At 41.9% G+C, this 16,051-nt stretch overlaps 1 protein-coding gene across 1 annotated transcript; it reads left to right on the forward strand.

The window, feature by feature from the left end:
* The first annotated feature begins 2,265 nt into the window (after positions 1 to 2,265).
* Positions 2,266 to 15,387, forward strand: TM2D1 (TM2 domain containing 1). The gene is made up of 6 exons (XM_021542630.4): positions 2,266 to 2,409; positions 3,663 to 3,736; positions 6,199 to 6,307; positions 10,541 to 10,632; positions 13,248 to 13,321; positions 14,523 to 15,387. The coding sequence occupies exons 1-6, from the start codon at positions 2,291 to 2,293 to the stop codon at positions 14,631 to 14,633; spliced, it is 579 nt and encodes a 192-aa protein (XP_021398305.1). The 5' UTR covers positions 2,266 to 2,290; the 3' UTR covers positions 14,634 to 15,387.
* The last annotated feature ends 664 nt before the right edge of the window (positions 15,388 to 16,051 follow it).

The following is a 16,051-nucleotide window of genomic DNA, read 5'->3' on the forward strand; positions in this document are numbered from 1 at the left end:
AGTTGGAGTAAAGGGATTGGAATACTTCCCCCACAGCACCCCAAAACATCCCACGTCACTGTGGCTTACAACACAGAATGTTGTCCAGGACGGCAATAAAAACAAAATTTGTATAAATAAATATTATATATATATATATATACATATATATATGTTTTATCTTTTTATATTTATGTTTATATTCCTGTGAGTCACAAAATAGTGAGCAGGCCCCAGTTTAGTTGAAATTAATTGTGCGAACTGCGTGTGCCTTCTGAAACCTGTACATCAGCCTGCTTTCTGACTTCCTAAAATTATATACATACACACATAAAATAGTCGAATCAAAGTCGATAAATACAATTTTTATTCTGCTACACAGTTTCACAAGCCGGTCTGCCGACCTTACACGGCCCCGTTGGCTGAAGGGGGCAAGGGCTACAAGAGGTTTGGAAATCAATTAATTTCCCACGAGTTCAGATTGATTTCCCCTCGTTCTGGCACCCGTTTCGTTTCACTGAGCGGCAGCAGTGGCCCCAGAGCGCACGACACGCTCAGAACGCACCACTCCATCCCCCTTCCGAAGGATTCCGAGCGCTCAGCTCCCCGGCCCTAACTCTCACTTTTAATTAATGTGGCGCTCGTGAGAAGTGACAATTTTCCTGACAGTGATGAACAGCGAGTGGTGTATTTATCCATGCGAGGGACGCGCCGCAGACAGAAGAGCCGGGCACTTTTCCCATCAGTGCACCTCCGTCTCCATCTCCGAGGGCTGAGTTCATCCCGGAGCGCGCTCCGGCCCTGCCCTTTCGCTTCCAGTTGCTAAGAGGAGTATCAATTTTCATTTGCATACTTTGCTTGCTGAACTCCAGGCTGCCAATTCAGTTTAGGCGAAATCTCCCCAAAAAGCTGTTAGATGGCAATATTTCACATGGTTGGCTGAGCTCTTTGTCATCCATCCACACGTTTTAAATCCGTGCTTCCACGGAGTCTTGGAATATCTGGTACCTTCTTTGGTACTGACAGGCTCCAGACAAGTCACCATGCACCAAAATAATGCCCAGAAAACCCAGAAAACTTCCAGAAAGCATGGGTAGTGATGATGTTCTCCTCAGTACTATTTCAGAGTTGCTTTGCCAACTTTTTAGGTTCAGTTTTCCAGTTTTTAGGTCCCTACTTGTTTTTCAGGAAACGCTTCTCGAGCAGATATAAACTTGGGACAGTGGTGTTGCCTTTCCTGGATGTGCTTAATCCAAAGGACCTCTCCATCTCCTGTAAACACTCCAGGATCCCTTAGCAGCTCATAAGTGGAAAACTGATGCCTTCAAACATCAGAGAAACCTGAAATAACCACAATAGAAAAACAATAAATAAATGTCACGTTAGTGAGAATAGGGAAAGGTTTGTAATCACCACAAAATACCTTGTGAAGAGCAAATGCTGATGAAAACCTTGCCTGCTTCAGGAATTCGGTATTCATTTAAAAATTGGAATAAAGAGCATTTTTAACAATGCAGTTGTGTGTGAAAATAAGGTAATTTTTCAAATTATTTCTCTAATCCGACAGCTGTGGGTGTGCCAGACACACTCTCAGCACACCAGGCCTGCCTGGATGACAGGGGATGCACCAGTCTGTGTTAACCAAGTTTGGCAAGTCACGCCTTTAACTTCTGCTGGGCTTTTTCAACACATTTTTCAAGTACTCAGTAAACTCCAGATACCAGCGGGTACACCCAAAGGTGCGATTTCGCCGGGTAGGCCAATGCTATAGCGTGGGTGTCAGAGCGGGGAGGGTTCACCTCACGTCCCCCCCTCTCCCGGGCCCGCCGCTCGGTTCAGGGCGAGTCCTGCCCGCGGTGCCAGCACCCGGAGCGGCCCCAGCCCCGCTGCCAGAGCCGCCTCAGGGCTCCTCGCGGGTCCCCACCATGCCCACAGCGCGCCGGGGCCGCCAGCCCTCGCTCCCGCCATCTTAAGTGCGGGCAAGCGCGGGGCCGCTGCCGCCGCCGGGCGCGGCCATCTTTACTCGGGGCGCCACCCCGCCCGTCCCAACGCCGGGCGCTGCCAGCGCCATCTTGAGTGAGGGCGCGCTCTGCCCTCAGCGCGGCCTCGCCCGCCATGTTTAATGAGGTCACCCCCCCACCACCACTCAAAAAAACCCTTAACCCCTCGCAAAAACCTAACCTGTACCTTCAGCAAGCCACCAACACATCGGGATCCCCCTCCGTTTCTTCCCGCAGCCAGCCGCGGTTGTCCGCGCGGCGGGGCCGCTCCGCTCCTCCCCGGGTCAGCTGACGGCGGCGGCGGTCCCGTCATGGCCGCCCGGAGCGGTGCGGCTGAGGCGCTGCTCCTGCTTCTCCTCTGCTTCGCAGCCCTGGAGGGAGCGGCGGGCTCGGAGCCGCCGCTCAAGTGCGAGGAGCTGCGGCTGGGGCAATATCCTGAGCGGGGCCGGGGTCGGATCGGGGGCGGCTGAGGTGGCGGTGGGCCCGGTGTGAGGGGGGGCACCGCTTGTGGGGAGGGGAAGGGGCAGTGGGGACCGTGAGGGGCCGGGCAGGGCGCGGGGGTCGTGGACAGCCTCGGGTTTGGAGCCCCGAGGGGGACAGGGCTCCTCAGGGTGCGGGAATTGAGGACACGGCCTCAAGCTGCGCCGGGGGATTGGTCAGGTTGGACGTCAGGAGGGGTTTCTTCACAAAAGGGGTGATGGAGCATTGGAAGGGGCTGCCCAGGGATGTGGCGGAGTCCCCATCGCTGGAGGTGTTCAAAGAACGACTGACTTGGCACTCAGTGCTCTGATCTGGGGCACAGGGTGGGCATCAGGCACAGGTTGGACTCGATGCTCTCAGAGGGCTTTTCCAGCCTAATTAATTTTGTGATTTCTGGTGGTACTGTGTGTGCCCCGGCGCATGCTTGGAATGTCCTTCAAAGAGATTGCCATGGGATGAGTGCTCTGCCACCACTCCGCCTTATTTATTATTTGCAGGAGCGAGATGTGGAGACTTTGACATTTTTTTCAGGAAACAGTATGGTTCTGTGCCCTGCACAGCTCCGAGGAGCAGGAGGTGTGAGGCTCCTGGCTCTCCAAGGCACCTCTTGCCCTCTCCAGAACATGTTGGCTGATGGCAGCTGACAATTTTTGACGATCAAAAGTGTCAGGAGAGCAAATCTTGGAAAAGCTTGCTTCATCTCCTGCTTTACTTGGCTGTCGGAGTTGAGACCTTTGGAAGTCAGTTCCCTCTCAGTTTGTTCCTGCACCAAATTCCTGGCATTTCAGATGCTCATTTTTACGTGTTAGTTGAATTTTGTGTGTTCCCGTAGATTAAATTTCCTCAACCAAATGCCTCGATTTCAAGGCACTGTGGTATTTAAATAAGGGAACGAGACCAGATGAGGCGTGTGCTACCTTTTTGCCTCCAAATATAGAGGCTGTGACTGATAAATATTGTAGTTCCTTTAGGTAGTGCTGACTGCAGCACTAATTAAACGCGAGGCTTATGCGATATATTGGTGTATTAAATTGGATTAGCAGATTTGCTGCATGGTAATGTGCTGCTCCTCTTTTGGGGGATGGGTAGGCACCAACATCAAGGTGCATCTTAAATCCTCAGGGTTTAAAGAGGGTGGAATAAATTACTGTTAAACCTGTTGTAGTGTTTGATATGAAAACTGTTTTCCTCAATTACCTGAACATATATGTGTGATGAGCCTAAAATAGACAATAGCACACAAGAACCAATGAATTGCACAAATCACACAGCATATGGTAAGGATTTCTAACTTATATATTGATTAACTGCTTTTTTTTTTCAAGGAAGTGTTCAATTTACCCATTTGTGTATCTACTTGATGAGTTTTATAAAAGATGGGATTAGTAATATCATTAGTCTGAAAGCCCAAAACACTTGTGTGGATTGGGTTGCTTTACTAAAAAGGAATAAATACACTGTCTCTGATTGGTACTTTTGTAAGTGAGGTTTCTGGTAAATCTCTTCAATGTATGTTACACCCTTTAGGCTCTGTCCTGCACTACTGTGATTAAAACAAACCATTCCTGTCATACTGATTTTGCATATAATTATTAAAAGAATTGACATGTGACAGAACAGCCCTCAAAATCTTCTAATTTTTAAGGGTTTTTTTCTTAAGGCAACACAGTGCCTTCTATCATCACCAGGTTTTGGTGCATGAGGCTCTATTTTGAAAGCACATTTATTTGATGTTCAGTTCTGACATACTTCACAGTACAACAGAAAAATTCATAACTTGATTATGTATTTTCCTATCTTTGCTTAACTTTGATGTTTCCAGGCATTGAAATAAAGTGTTCTGTGTTTGATAGCACAGCAAGTTCACTTTATGTGCACCCCTATTTTAAAATAATGGAATTACAGAATAGTTTGTGTTGGAAGGGACCTTAAACCTCATCCAGTGCCACCCCTACCATGATCAGGGACACCTCCCACTATCCCAGGCTGCTCCAAGCCCTGTCCAACCTGGCCTTGGACACTTCCAGGGATGGGGAGTCCACAAAATTCATGTGTGTTCATATTTTGCTTCCTCTAAGTGCTGAATTACTTTCTTCTGGGATAGTGAAGGTTTTCCAAGTAATTTCAAACACTGGATGTATTTACTTTGCACAATGGATCCTTTTAAAAGATTTTTCAGTTCTTTCCATCATTTTAACATTGGGTCACTGACTATAAATGGGTAGTCAGAGACCAGAAAAAATACTGCACAGTTTGAGATTGATCATAACTCAAGATTATCAGTTGTTTAACTAATTACCATGTGATTGTATTTAATACACTGCACTTTTGAACAGGAGATAAGCTTCAGAGTAGAACAAGTTGCTGAATTAATTAACACTGTTTCTTTGTGTAGCATTTTTATACACACACCAGTTTTTAGATTGCCCTCACAGTATTTGAATTGCTTTTTTTCCATATTACCTAAGTAATAAAAAGTGAATGTCTGGATCATACTTGAAGCACTACAATTTCTGATCAGTGTCTGCCATCCCTTACTCAGACAAACAAGGGTTTAACTCAAAGCAGCAAAGTGGTGTCATTGGGTTTGGAGTCTTTGGAGTGACACTGAGAAGAAAGCTGTGGCTTTTCCTGCATCAGTATATTTTAACTGTGACGGGTTTCTTCGAACAACAGAAAAAAACTTCCTTGCTTTCTTTACAAGAAATAATGTATATTTTTGTAATTTCTTTAGATCAGGCACATTGATCAGTAGCATCATGGAATGATTTGGGTTGGAAGGGACTTTAAAGAGCATCTCATTTCATCCTCTGCCATGGGCAGGGACAACTTCAACTATCCCAGGCTGCTCCAAGCCCTGTTTAACCTGGCCTTGGACACTTCCAGGGATGGGGTATAAAATCCATGTAAGATTTTATAACAGTTTAGTCCACACATAACTCAAATCTTATTTTATTTTTTGGCCCTATGCAATCCAGATAGGCATTAAAAAAATCCATCTCTTGCCTGTGTGCATTACTGGAAAATCTGGAAGGAATGTTAAACCTGGCTTTGTTGGAATTAACCAACAGGACTCATAAGTACTAAAAGCTGATAGAAAGTGGATAAAGGACAGATATTTTTTCCTTTAAAACAGCAGACTACAGCATTGGAGAGTGATTAATATTCTTGTAGTATATTGCAAACTTTAACAGGTGTGACTTTCTGCTGTGATTTCCACTTTGATTCCCCTAAGCATCAAGAATAATGGAATAATTTGGGTAGAAAGACCCTTCAAGAAGTTGCATAGTCCAGCCTCCTGCTCAAAGCAGTGTTGGCACTGAATTCCAACCAGGTTGCTCAGGGCTTTGTGCAGTCAGACCTTGAAAACCTCCAGGGATGGTGATTGCATGACTTCTCTGGGCAACTGGTTCCAATATTTGACTGTTCTCATGATGAAAATGTTTTCTGTATGTCAGCTTCAGATTTCTCATTGACTCATATTGAAGCCAGAGTGGAAATCAGAACAAAATTGGGGCAGCAATTAGGTTTGTATATTTTGCTTAAAATGTAGCAAAGTAAAACTACAAGTTAGTGGTAGGACTGGCTTAAAAAAATACTTTAAACAAGTTATTGTGTGTGAACTGTGCTTTGTATCAAGACTGTTGCACAGTAGAACTTAATTTGTTTCACTTGTGCGTAGTCAGAAAACTGCTGAGTGTCAATTATTGCTTAATATCAAATAATTTTTTGTCCTCAGTTCAATGTCTGCCAGCACCAAATATTACTTGCAAAGATCACCTTGGCATAGAGAAATTCTTTACGGGACGTGAAGTTGGATTTTACAAGCCTATTGAGTGTCGCAATGTGTGAGTATTCTTTGGTTCTGAAAAACTGAAGTTTGTCCAAAATTGTATCATGTGTTGGCAGAAGGCAAATAGAGGTAGGACAGAACCATGCATGTTTTGCCCAGTAGTGAGTCCTCCAATAAACACTACAGGGTCATGGCAAGGGTTAGGTTGGGAGGGACCTTAAAGCCCATCTCATTCCATCCCCTTGCCATGGCCAGGGACACCTTCCACTAGGTCACTCTCAGTGTGCACATTTATAGGGAAATCTGTCTGTACATTTGCTCTGTTGTTGAGTTACCTTATTCTTTACCTTATTCTTTTACCTTCGCTTTACTTTGTCCTTTAACTAGGCAAAATTTTGCTCCAAATGCTGAGGCCACATTTCACGTGTGCTTAAAATCAGCACAGTTGCTGGAAGGAGCTGTTGGGGACACCCTCCATCCCCTTCCCTGACAGACCCCAGGACATCAGGGAGCTGCCCTGGCTTTCAGCTGCCTTGGATCAGTTCCCCAGTTTGAGTCACAGTACAATGGCTTTGAGTGCTCGTGCCAGCGCAGGGATGAGGGTGACTCAAGGATAAAACAGAGGACAAAGGAGGGCTGGACAGGTCTGTGCTGCTCAGTGCTTCATGCCAGTTTAAAGTGTGCCTGTAGCTGCAGCTGAGTTCCCCCCAAAATCTATAAGAGAAAGTGTTTTCTATTTGAAACAACTTTTCTGTTTAATCCAATCCACTGTGTCTTTGAAGAGCCTGTTTCTGGTACATGAATGGTGAACCTTGTTTTTCCAAAGCACGTTATGAGTGATGGAGAGCTCTGGATACCAATATATGTTCCAACTGGCCAGTGCTAATGATCAGCCAGCACCTGTCACTACCATTTGTTTCCTCTTTTTTCTGGGATTCACACTGGAACCTTTCTCTTTTGTCCTACTGTAATCTTTGGAAATTAAAACTCCAGAAATACTGAGTACTCCCTATCACTCTAGTGGGCAGATAACTCTGATGTGCCACTTGCTGCTCAGTAATTTGCCTAACTCAGAAGTACAGCTCTGCCTCTTAGTTTCATAAATATTTTCTCTGTATTTAGTCTTCTCAGCAGTCAAAGCTCAGCAAACTGAAGAAAACATATTATTACATCTAATCAGATTTAAATGCCAGCAAAGTAGACGTCAGTCACATTTTTGTCCAGAAACAATTGTGCTTCAGTCCCATCTGTGATGGGGGCTGAGGAGAAGATGAGCTATACTAGTTTAGTGAAATTGCTTCCTCTTTCGATTAGATGGTAATTCCTGTGTGTGGAGGTTTTTTGTATACATATATTTTTGGTTTAGTATATTTTCTAGAAACACTTTTTAAAGGTAGCTTTTCTTTACATTTATTTATTAAAATCCAGGTCTGTAGGCAGAGAAATATCATCCTTCTTACACTATCTTTTACTTGATCATGACTATTATTTATAATAAATAATCAATGGTTACACTGCCAAAACAACTCATTGTGACTTTTCCAGTCCCACAACTGCTGGTATGGCAGAAAGAGAAGAGAATCCTTTTTGGACTGAAAGTGCCAGCAGAATACAACTGTGAATGTAGATAGAGTTACACAAGGATGTCCTTCATAATGTCCTAAAACCAGTAAAAAATGGCAGCAAGATTAATATCACCATCCTTCATCTGTACACTTATTTAAAAAGTAGTCCAGTCATTGACAGACCTTTTATGAGGCACTTTGAATATTACCTAAGTGTTAGAAATATTATTTTAAGCAAGAATCTCCAATTTACTATTACAACAATAGCCCTGCCTTTTCTACTGGTTTTTGGAGATTTTTCAGCATCCTACTGAGTTTGGGTAGCAACTGTAACTCTAGAAATAACTGCACATCATTTAGCCAGAAAATGAGTTTGAGAAGGCATCTTTCCATGGCAGGATTGTCCCAGCATGGGGACAGCAGGTGAATCTCCATCCCCAGCTTTTGTGAAGGACAAATCAGCAAGTTGTCCTTAGTCAAAACTGTAATTTAGTTTTGACTAAGTTCTGGGGTCCAGTTATTTTAGAGCAAGACCAGGAGATGTCCCATGTTTGTGTGAGTGAATGTGTTTAAATTCAGGTACCCTAGTAGTTATTCAAGGAAAAGCTTATGAGGTTGTTCCAACAAAGAAGTATTGGGAGTCAAGGTTGCTTAGGTTTGGCTTTAATCTGATGTTTGGAGGTAGATCTTATTTTTTGGCCAAATTCTAGAATCCCCCAGATTGTCATTATCATTTATTTTAGTTAATATGTGCAGGGCCTGATGCTGCAGAGTTGAAATGGCTTTTTTTCAAGTGTTGCCATTCCAGGGAAGGAGCCCATGGAGTGATTCTCTGAGGAGAAATTCATGGGGTTCAGTGTAGACAGGTCTTTGAGCAGAGCCAAGAGACCCTGAAAGAGCAACCTGCAGCAGCACCTGCTCTTGTCAACTGCTGTGGAAGAGCTGGGAGGGAAAGTTTTTAATGTAGCAGTTGGAAGAAATGCATGCAGAAAATATAAAGGTTGGATGAGGCTGAGGAGCAAGAGAAAATCAAAAGAGGAACTCACAAGAAATTGCATCTTTTTACCCAATTGTAGAAATTCCTTCAGATGCCCAGGATGTGTTGTTTTCCTACTCACTGGTTTACTCTTTGTGCATATTTTTGTCTGAAGGAGTAAAGCAAATGTAACAGCAGAGTGGATGCAGCTTTGTTTGTTACAGTGTTCTCATGCTTCCCCTTCATACTGGATTTCTTCTGCCCATCAGTTTGATGTTGATGAGGTTGCAGAAACTGTTGTGCTTTCAGAAGCATCTCAGTGCATAGGCAAGGGCTCAGTTTATTACTAGCTGTGATCAGGAGCAAAATTAAACCGTGTTCCCATCTTTTATGTAACAGCTCTTTTTATGCTTTAGTGTCCTTGGAGGGCTGTTGACACTTTTTAGTTGATAAACAATTTCCAACAGTTTACTTCAAGTTTTAAATAAACCCATTAGTGTTCTTTACAGTGGAAACAAGGCAATTCTAAAGATGATAATTTCTGTTACATTAGGTTCCAGGAATGCCCTGTGTGTTCTGTGTTGCTAATAAACACCAAGTAACAAATAGTGAGGTAAAAGTCATGGTTTAATCACTTAATGTTGCCATTAGGTTTTAAAGTCAGCAAATTTAGATAATAAGCAAAAAAGGTGGCTCTCTACTTGGCATTGAAAAGCTTAATAAAAGTGCTTGGACTTTTGTCAGCTACTGTCTTTTTGAGACTGTTTTATTCAACTGTCAACCAAGAGTTTAATTTGGGCCTGTTAAATAATTGCTGGCATGTAGTGGTGCACATATCAAAACAGTGAATTACTGAATATTTTTCAGCTCTAATTACATTTGGGTTAGCTGTTCAGGAGCTCGCTGTTGGCCGAGGCAGCAGTTCCAGCATTGGGAGCGATATGTTTTTAGCTCCCTTATTAGTGCAAGGCTCTCCAGCAGGGACTGCACTAACAGGTGGTTTGGTGGCTGCATCGCTCCAGCTGTTGGCAGGAATGGTTCCAATTAGGATAAGTCTGAAAAAGTCTGTTTTATCTGTTTATTTTGTAGGACTAACCATGGGAAGCTTAACTTGAGAGTGCCTCTCTACCCCCGCGCATCTTTGTGCTGTCAACAGTTCTTTTCTTCTTTTCATTGGGACTTTGTGCCATTTACGGTGTAATGAGTGAATCCAAGACTTACTCTTTTTGTTGAATCCTTCCTGCAGCTTCTTCAGCCGGTGGCCATGGTTCATTTCTCCTTCAGATCTCGTGGCAATTACTGTCTCTGCTGACATCTCACCTGCCTGTCCTGTTCCTCTCCATTTGGCTGCGTGTGAGACTAATGCCTGCAGACAGTATTCACACACCTCCTGCCTTCCTGGGCTTGTCTCAGTAGGGCTGAACTGTTAGGAACTGCTCTATGAAGCTGGGGATGGATCAGCAACTGAATTATGTCTTGACAAGAAATCATCATTTAGTTTCAGAATAATCTGTATTCTGCAAGAGTACAGTTGAGTTGCAGCAGCTGAGGTTCCTTTATGGAGGATGCCTTCCCAGTTTGAAAGCTTAACATTATCAATTCCGTGGCTGTTAATTGAAGATAAATAACAAGTCTGTTGTTTTTTTGAAAGCAGAACAGCAGGAAAATGAGTCACTACTTTAACAGTCAAAAGTATGAGTGGACATATTTTGCAGTCATTATCTACATTACTTGTTTCTTTTGGCAGAAATGGATACTCCTACAAAGTGGCAGTGGCTCTGTCCTTATTTCTTGGATGGTTGGGAGCAGATAGATTTTATTTAGGATATCCTGCATTAGGTAAGTTTATTCCTTAATTTTTTTTTTTAGGTAAATCTTATTCTTATGACTGACTTGTATGTGTATACTCATATTTTGAGTAATGAAGGCTGACAGTCACAGTTCTAATGTTTAAAACTAGAATCCTTACTTCATGGTCAAGTGAGACAAAGTGCTGCATTATCCTCAGCCTGCTCTTCTGTTGGAGTGGTGACAAATGGAGATGCAGTGTCCAGCAGATAAAATCCTAATAAGCAAATGTGGTTATTGCTACTCAAAGTTTTGCTTTGCATTGATGCTTTATCACAGCATTTTTGTGATGCACTGGAGCAGAAGTGGCTTTGCCTCACGTGCCAGCCTTAAATGAAACTTGACTTCACCAGGGAAAAAAGTGGACAGATTTTACAGTAAACCTGGTGTTTTGAGAGATGGAATTTATTCTGGCAAATGCACACCTTCAAGATAACTCATGGTATAAATAACAATTCTGGAGAAGCTGGGACTTCTAATAAAACCTCTCTCTTGTTTTTAGGACCTCATTCCCAGGATGATGGTGCCACTGGCTTTTAAGTAATGGAAATACTTAATACTTAATACTTATTATGACAGGACAGCCTTCACTGGCCTTGTTTCTGAGCTGGACAAAGGGAGTGAATTTAAGTATAGACAGGATGGAGCAGTGATATGGAAAAAGCTGTATGTGTTGCTGTCACTTCAGCCAGAAATTTTGAGTTTCTGCCCATTAAATGCCAACTCTTTTTTATGACATTATCTGTCCTTCTCTGTAATCTTGATTAACATCCATGTCTTTTATCCCTGAGATTCTATAATTAGCACTTACTTTGTCCATCTGTGTCACAAAAAGATACATTTTTGAAAGCAGTCAGTAAAGTGCATTATTTATTTGTACCACTGGATTTAGAATAATAATTTGCAGTGATTATTGTAATGTAGATTCATAAATCCTTAATTCTTTTGTAGATCTTTATGGCTAATGCTTTAACCCTACTGGATTATACTGTACCCAGTAGCCAGAGTTAATATATAAAATTAAACTCTTCCAAAGCCAGATTTTCAATCTTTTGAAAAGCAAATAGGTAAGAGTAGAAAAGAATAAATATCAACCCATTGGATTCCTTTACTGTGGCTGATTAGGGATTTCTTAGGTCATCTGTGCCTTGGCAAAAAATGGTTAAGAAAGGTTAATAGCATCGAAATCTTTTTTGCAAGTGTAACGAAGACTGTGAATGCTCTTTGGTTTATTTTTTTCCCCTTCTCTTTTGTTTAAAGAGCACACAAATACAAACAAGCTATTGAGTATAAAGAATCAGGAAGGCAACCTCTTCCTCTCCCACACACTGTGAACCAAACCAGGAGTTATTACTGTAGAACAACACTATTTTTTTCCCCTCTGTGCTTTAGAGCAATTTATTTTCTCAGTGTGATCTGCTTGTAGGGAGGGAAGTGAGGAGGATGGAAAAAAGCCAACTTTACCCTGCACTCTAGAAATAAATGCCAGGTTCAGAAACAGTTCTCTATCCATTCCTTAAGTAAGGTGGAGCTGCAGCAGTGGTAAGGAATTTGCTGGGTTCCTAAAAATCCCAGCTGGCATGTTCCAGGGGCAGGGACACCTTCACTGGATCAGGTTGTGCAGAGCTCCATCCAACCTGGACACTTCCAGGCGTTCAGCCACAGCTTCTCTGGGCACCTGTGCCAGGGCCTCACAGGGGAGGATGCACATGGACTTTTCTTCCATGCGAGACAAATCCAAATTCCAGGAAGAGCAGTGGGATGCTCTTCCTGCAGTTCCTCCCCTCCTCTGCCCTGGGGGAGAGGAGGTGCTTTGAGGGACACATTCCTGCTTTGCAGAAAGGAGATTCACCAAGATCTTCCCCTGAAATAATGCTCATAAATATATAGCTCTCTCTACATTCATTGTACAAGGAACTATTGATATTAAAAAAAAATTAAATTAAGGCAGCCCCTTTTTTCTGAAGGCATTTTCCAAATGAAGTCTGCCTTGCAGGGCAACTTCCAATAAAACATTCATCTGTCAGTTGCTATTCCCACATATTTTCTAATAATCTTCCATTTATTTGTATAAAACCAAACATTTTTGAATACCAGTTAAAAAGAAGCGTTTATATATTTTTAATATATATTCAAAAGAAATTCATATTGCAGCAAAAATATAAAAATTGCACAAAGGATTGTTTTCCAAAATTGCATGTTTTGAAAATCAAATCAGTATGTGCTGCAACTCATGAGGTGGTAGAAAGTCTCTTTCTATTCAGAAGTAAATTTTGCAGCTTAAGTTGGGATTTTTCTGTCTGTGCCTCAGTGAAAGGAATATCTCAGCAACCTGATAATCAGCTTTTGCCTTTCCTTGTTTAAGAATATTTAGATGATAAAAAAAATTGTTAGTATTTAAAATCTTTAAAGTGTGTTCAGGATATAGAAATATGAATATGTGGCTTGGTTTTTTCCCTAATAACTAAAGAAGTTTAACTTCAGGTCTGCTTATATATATATAAACACATTTTGTGGGTGAGGGGAGAGTTTGGATGTGATTGCCACCAGTGGTGAAATCCCAGGGATTACTTAAAGCTACATTAAATTTTACTTTTCTTTTTTAGGTTTATTAAAGTTCTGCACTGTAGGGTTTTGTGGAATTGGGAGCCTAATTGATTTCATACTTATTTCAATGCAGGTAAGTCAGAGCTTTCAAAACAAGATACAAATCTGTGTTCTTTAAAGCTTTGATTTGATTACTAACACTTTGTTAGCATTTTGGCCTTAAGAACCACTGGATATTGAAAAATCAAGGCATTTATTTTGGCTCTGTTTGTAGATTGATGTTGTAGAATATAGACACAAAATATCAATATATTTGCTGTTGGAATTAAAACTTAGATTAGCCATCTATAAATAGTGACAATGAATAGCTTGGAAGCCATTGCACCATAAATTCAAGTAGTCAGAACCTTTTTATGTGAGGCAATGTTGGACTCAGCATGGGATGTCCTGGCTGTTCCCCGAACCCTCAAGTTCTGTGTTTGCCTGTGCTTTATGCTGATGAAAGAAGACATTGCCACTTCCATTTTCCACCTCTTCTGCAAATTCAAGTCCCTCATCAGCAGAGAGCTGTGACTGAGGGATTCATGAGGGTTAAATCCCCAGCTGGGGTGACATCTTGTGACATCATGAAATTGCCAAATTGTTTTATTCAGCGGCGCAGCCATTTAGCATGAATTGCAAATCGGCTGTGATGAACTCAAAATCCATTGTGGGTATGGGAGTTGTTTCTGTGGGTTTGTAGGAAAATATTTTAAAAGTGTGCACTTTGGATCTGTGTTTTGTGTGCATTCTCAAACTCCTTTCTCTGCTCTCGCAGTGATCCTGCCTCAGAGCACTTAACAGATCCAGTTGAGAGTATCTTTCATCTCTCCTTGTTGATCTCCCTGGTGACTCCACATCAATTTAGCACTTCCAGAACAAAAACTCCATGATCTTTCCTCCTCCTCTTCATTCCTTACCTGTTCAGTATTTCAAAGACACTTGTCATCAGCCTAATTCTCTGCTGCCGACCTTCCTTTGTTCAGGAAAAGTGGTTTGGAGCCCACTCATTTGTTAGGCTGGTTTTGTGCCTCAAATCCTCATCGGATTAGCCGAGTCCCAGTGCCTGGCTGTGTAATTTGGTTGATTAGAAGCCCAGGGGAAATGTTCCTTCTGAGACAGCTCTCGCTAAAACAGTTAAACTGCAGCATAACTTCAAAATAAATCTAGTTTCTGTTTGACTAATTAAGCATGACTAATTTTATGATGGGAAAATTAGCAGTAATTGAGACATTAGCACAAAGTATATATTTCACTTCATATTGAAAAGTCTTGGTTCTTTTCTTCTGCTGCAGATCGTTGGCCCTTCCGACGGCTCCAGTTACATCATTGATTACTACGGGGCCAGGCTGACCCGCCTCAGCATCACCAATGCAACCTTCAGGAAAATGCAGAGCTATCCCTAACATCCCTAAACTCTGCCAGGGAGTGGCACAGACCCATAGGTGCAGCTTGTTTTTACAGCTGGATCCAGTGCTCTGCTGGAATTGCTGAGGATTTACTGATCACCCCTTGTCGGAACGGAACATTGAATGCACGGTGAACAAAGATGATCAAATGTGAACGTTCCTCACAAGCTTACCTCAAAGGTGGAACTTTGGGACTGCTCTGTTTCTGGGAGCAGAGGGTTTGTTGCTGAGTTACATCATCTGTGAAACGTGCAGACTGTTGCAATTTGCACTGATTTGTCTGTATCATTTAGAGTGTTACGTAGAGCTGCAGAGAGAGTTGCTCATAATAAATATGCAGATATTTATTCCACTGAAATCACTAAGAGTTTTAGCATGGATGGGCCAGGATTACACTTGGGGGTCTGTCCATGTGGCAGTTTGGAAATTAACTTTAAACTGCTTTTTTTTCCGTCCTGTTAAAACAGGAGCCCTAAATCTTAGGCTGGTGTAGCCTGTAAAATTCTGTTAATTGAAACAATTATTTATTTAAGTTTTGGCCAAGTGCAAAATTTGGTCAAGTGCTGATCAACAGTAGAAATATGGATGTGTAAAAAATAGAACTGTAGATGACATATCACAAAAAGAGGGTGGCTGTTGGGGTGCCCTGAGGTTAAAAAAACAAATAATTGTTCTGCTTATTTTGATTTTTTTTTTGTTTCCTATCTTGCAACCACCCATAGTGAAATAAATACCTTTTTCCTCCTGAAAATGGTGTGTGTGTTTTACAGCTAGAGAGTGTCAAAAGACTGAATTCTTTGTACTACTAAAGCCCTTATTAGGCTCTTATTTTGGGTCAGTTGTGTTTCAGTGCAATAAATTCAGTATCTTTCAAAGCTGTTTGACCAAAATCTTCTGGACAACCAGGATTTCACAGGATGTTCCTTTCAGGAAAAGTATGTACACACAGACAGAAAACATGTCAACAAAATCTTCATGCTATTTGACCGATTTTAAGCGTTGTCTTCACCTTCTAATGAAAACTGGCACTAACTGAGGGAGAAACTCACACAGTAGAAACTTCAGTGTAATTTATTTTTTACAAAAATTTGGCCTATTTTTTTTTGTTTTTTCAGGTGAAACTTTCCACCTGTCATTAATACAAACCGTATTTTTAAGGGAATTCCCAAGAATGAAATTCCTAAGTGGATTTATGAAAGCACAATTTGTGGGGTTTAGGCTCTTTTTAACCCACATTAAGCCCAGTGCACAGAGAGCTTTGTAAAGAAATCCTGTTTTTAACCCAAATCAGCATAACCTGACATGTCACGTAATGAGAATAAACCACAAGGAATACTTTGTGCTTAACGTTAATTCTTCCCTTCACGCAAGAAAGATGTGGTTTTGGAATCCTTCCTGCCATGCATTTTCCTTGT

This window comes from Lonchura striata, chromosome 8 (genome assembly GCF_050655825.1).
Source record: "Lonchura striata isolate lonStrDom1 chromosome 8, ASM5065582v1, whole genome shotgun sequence".
NCBI classification, from domain to species: Eukaryota; Metazoa; Chordata; class Aves; order Passeriformes; family Estrildidae; genus Lonchura; species Lonchura striata.

Excerpts from the sequence above, each read along its gene's own strand:
- TM2D1 (XM_021542630.4), top strand. The coding sequence starts at position 2,291 with ATGGCCGCCCGGAGCGGTGCGGCTGAGGCGCTGCTCCTGCTTCTCCTC. Across the intron at positions 2,410-3,662 it reads GAGGAGCTGCGGCTGGGGCA|ATATATGTGTGATGAGCCTA; the intron begins ATATCCTGAGCG and ends AATTACCTGAAC. Across the intron at positions 10,633-13,247 it reads TTTAGGATATCCTGCATTAG|GTTTATTAAAGTTCTGCACT; the intron begins GTAAGTTTATTC and ends TTTCTTTTTTAG.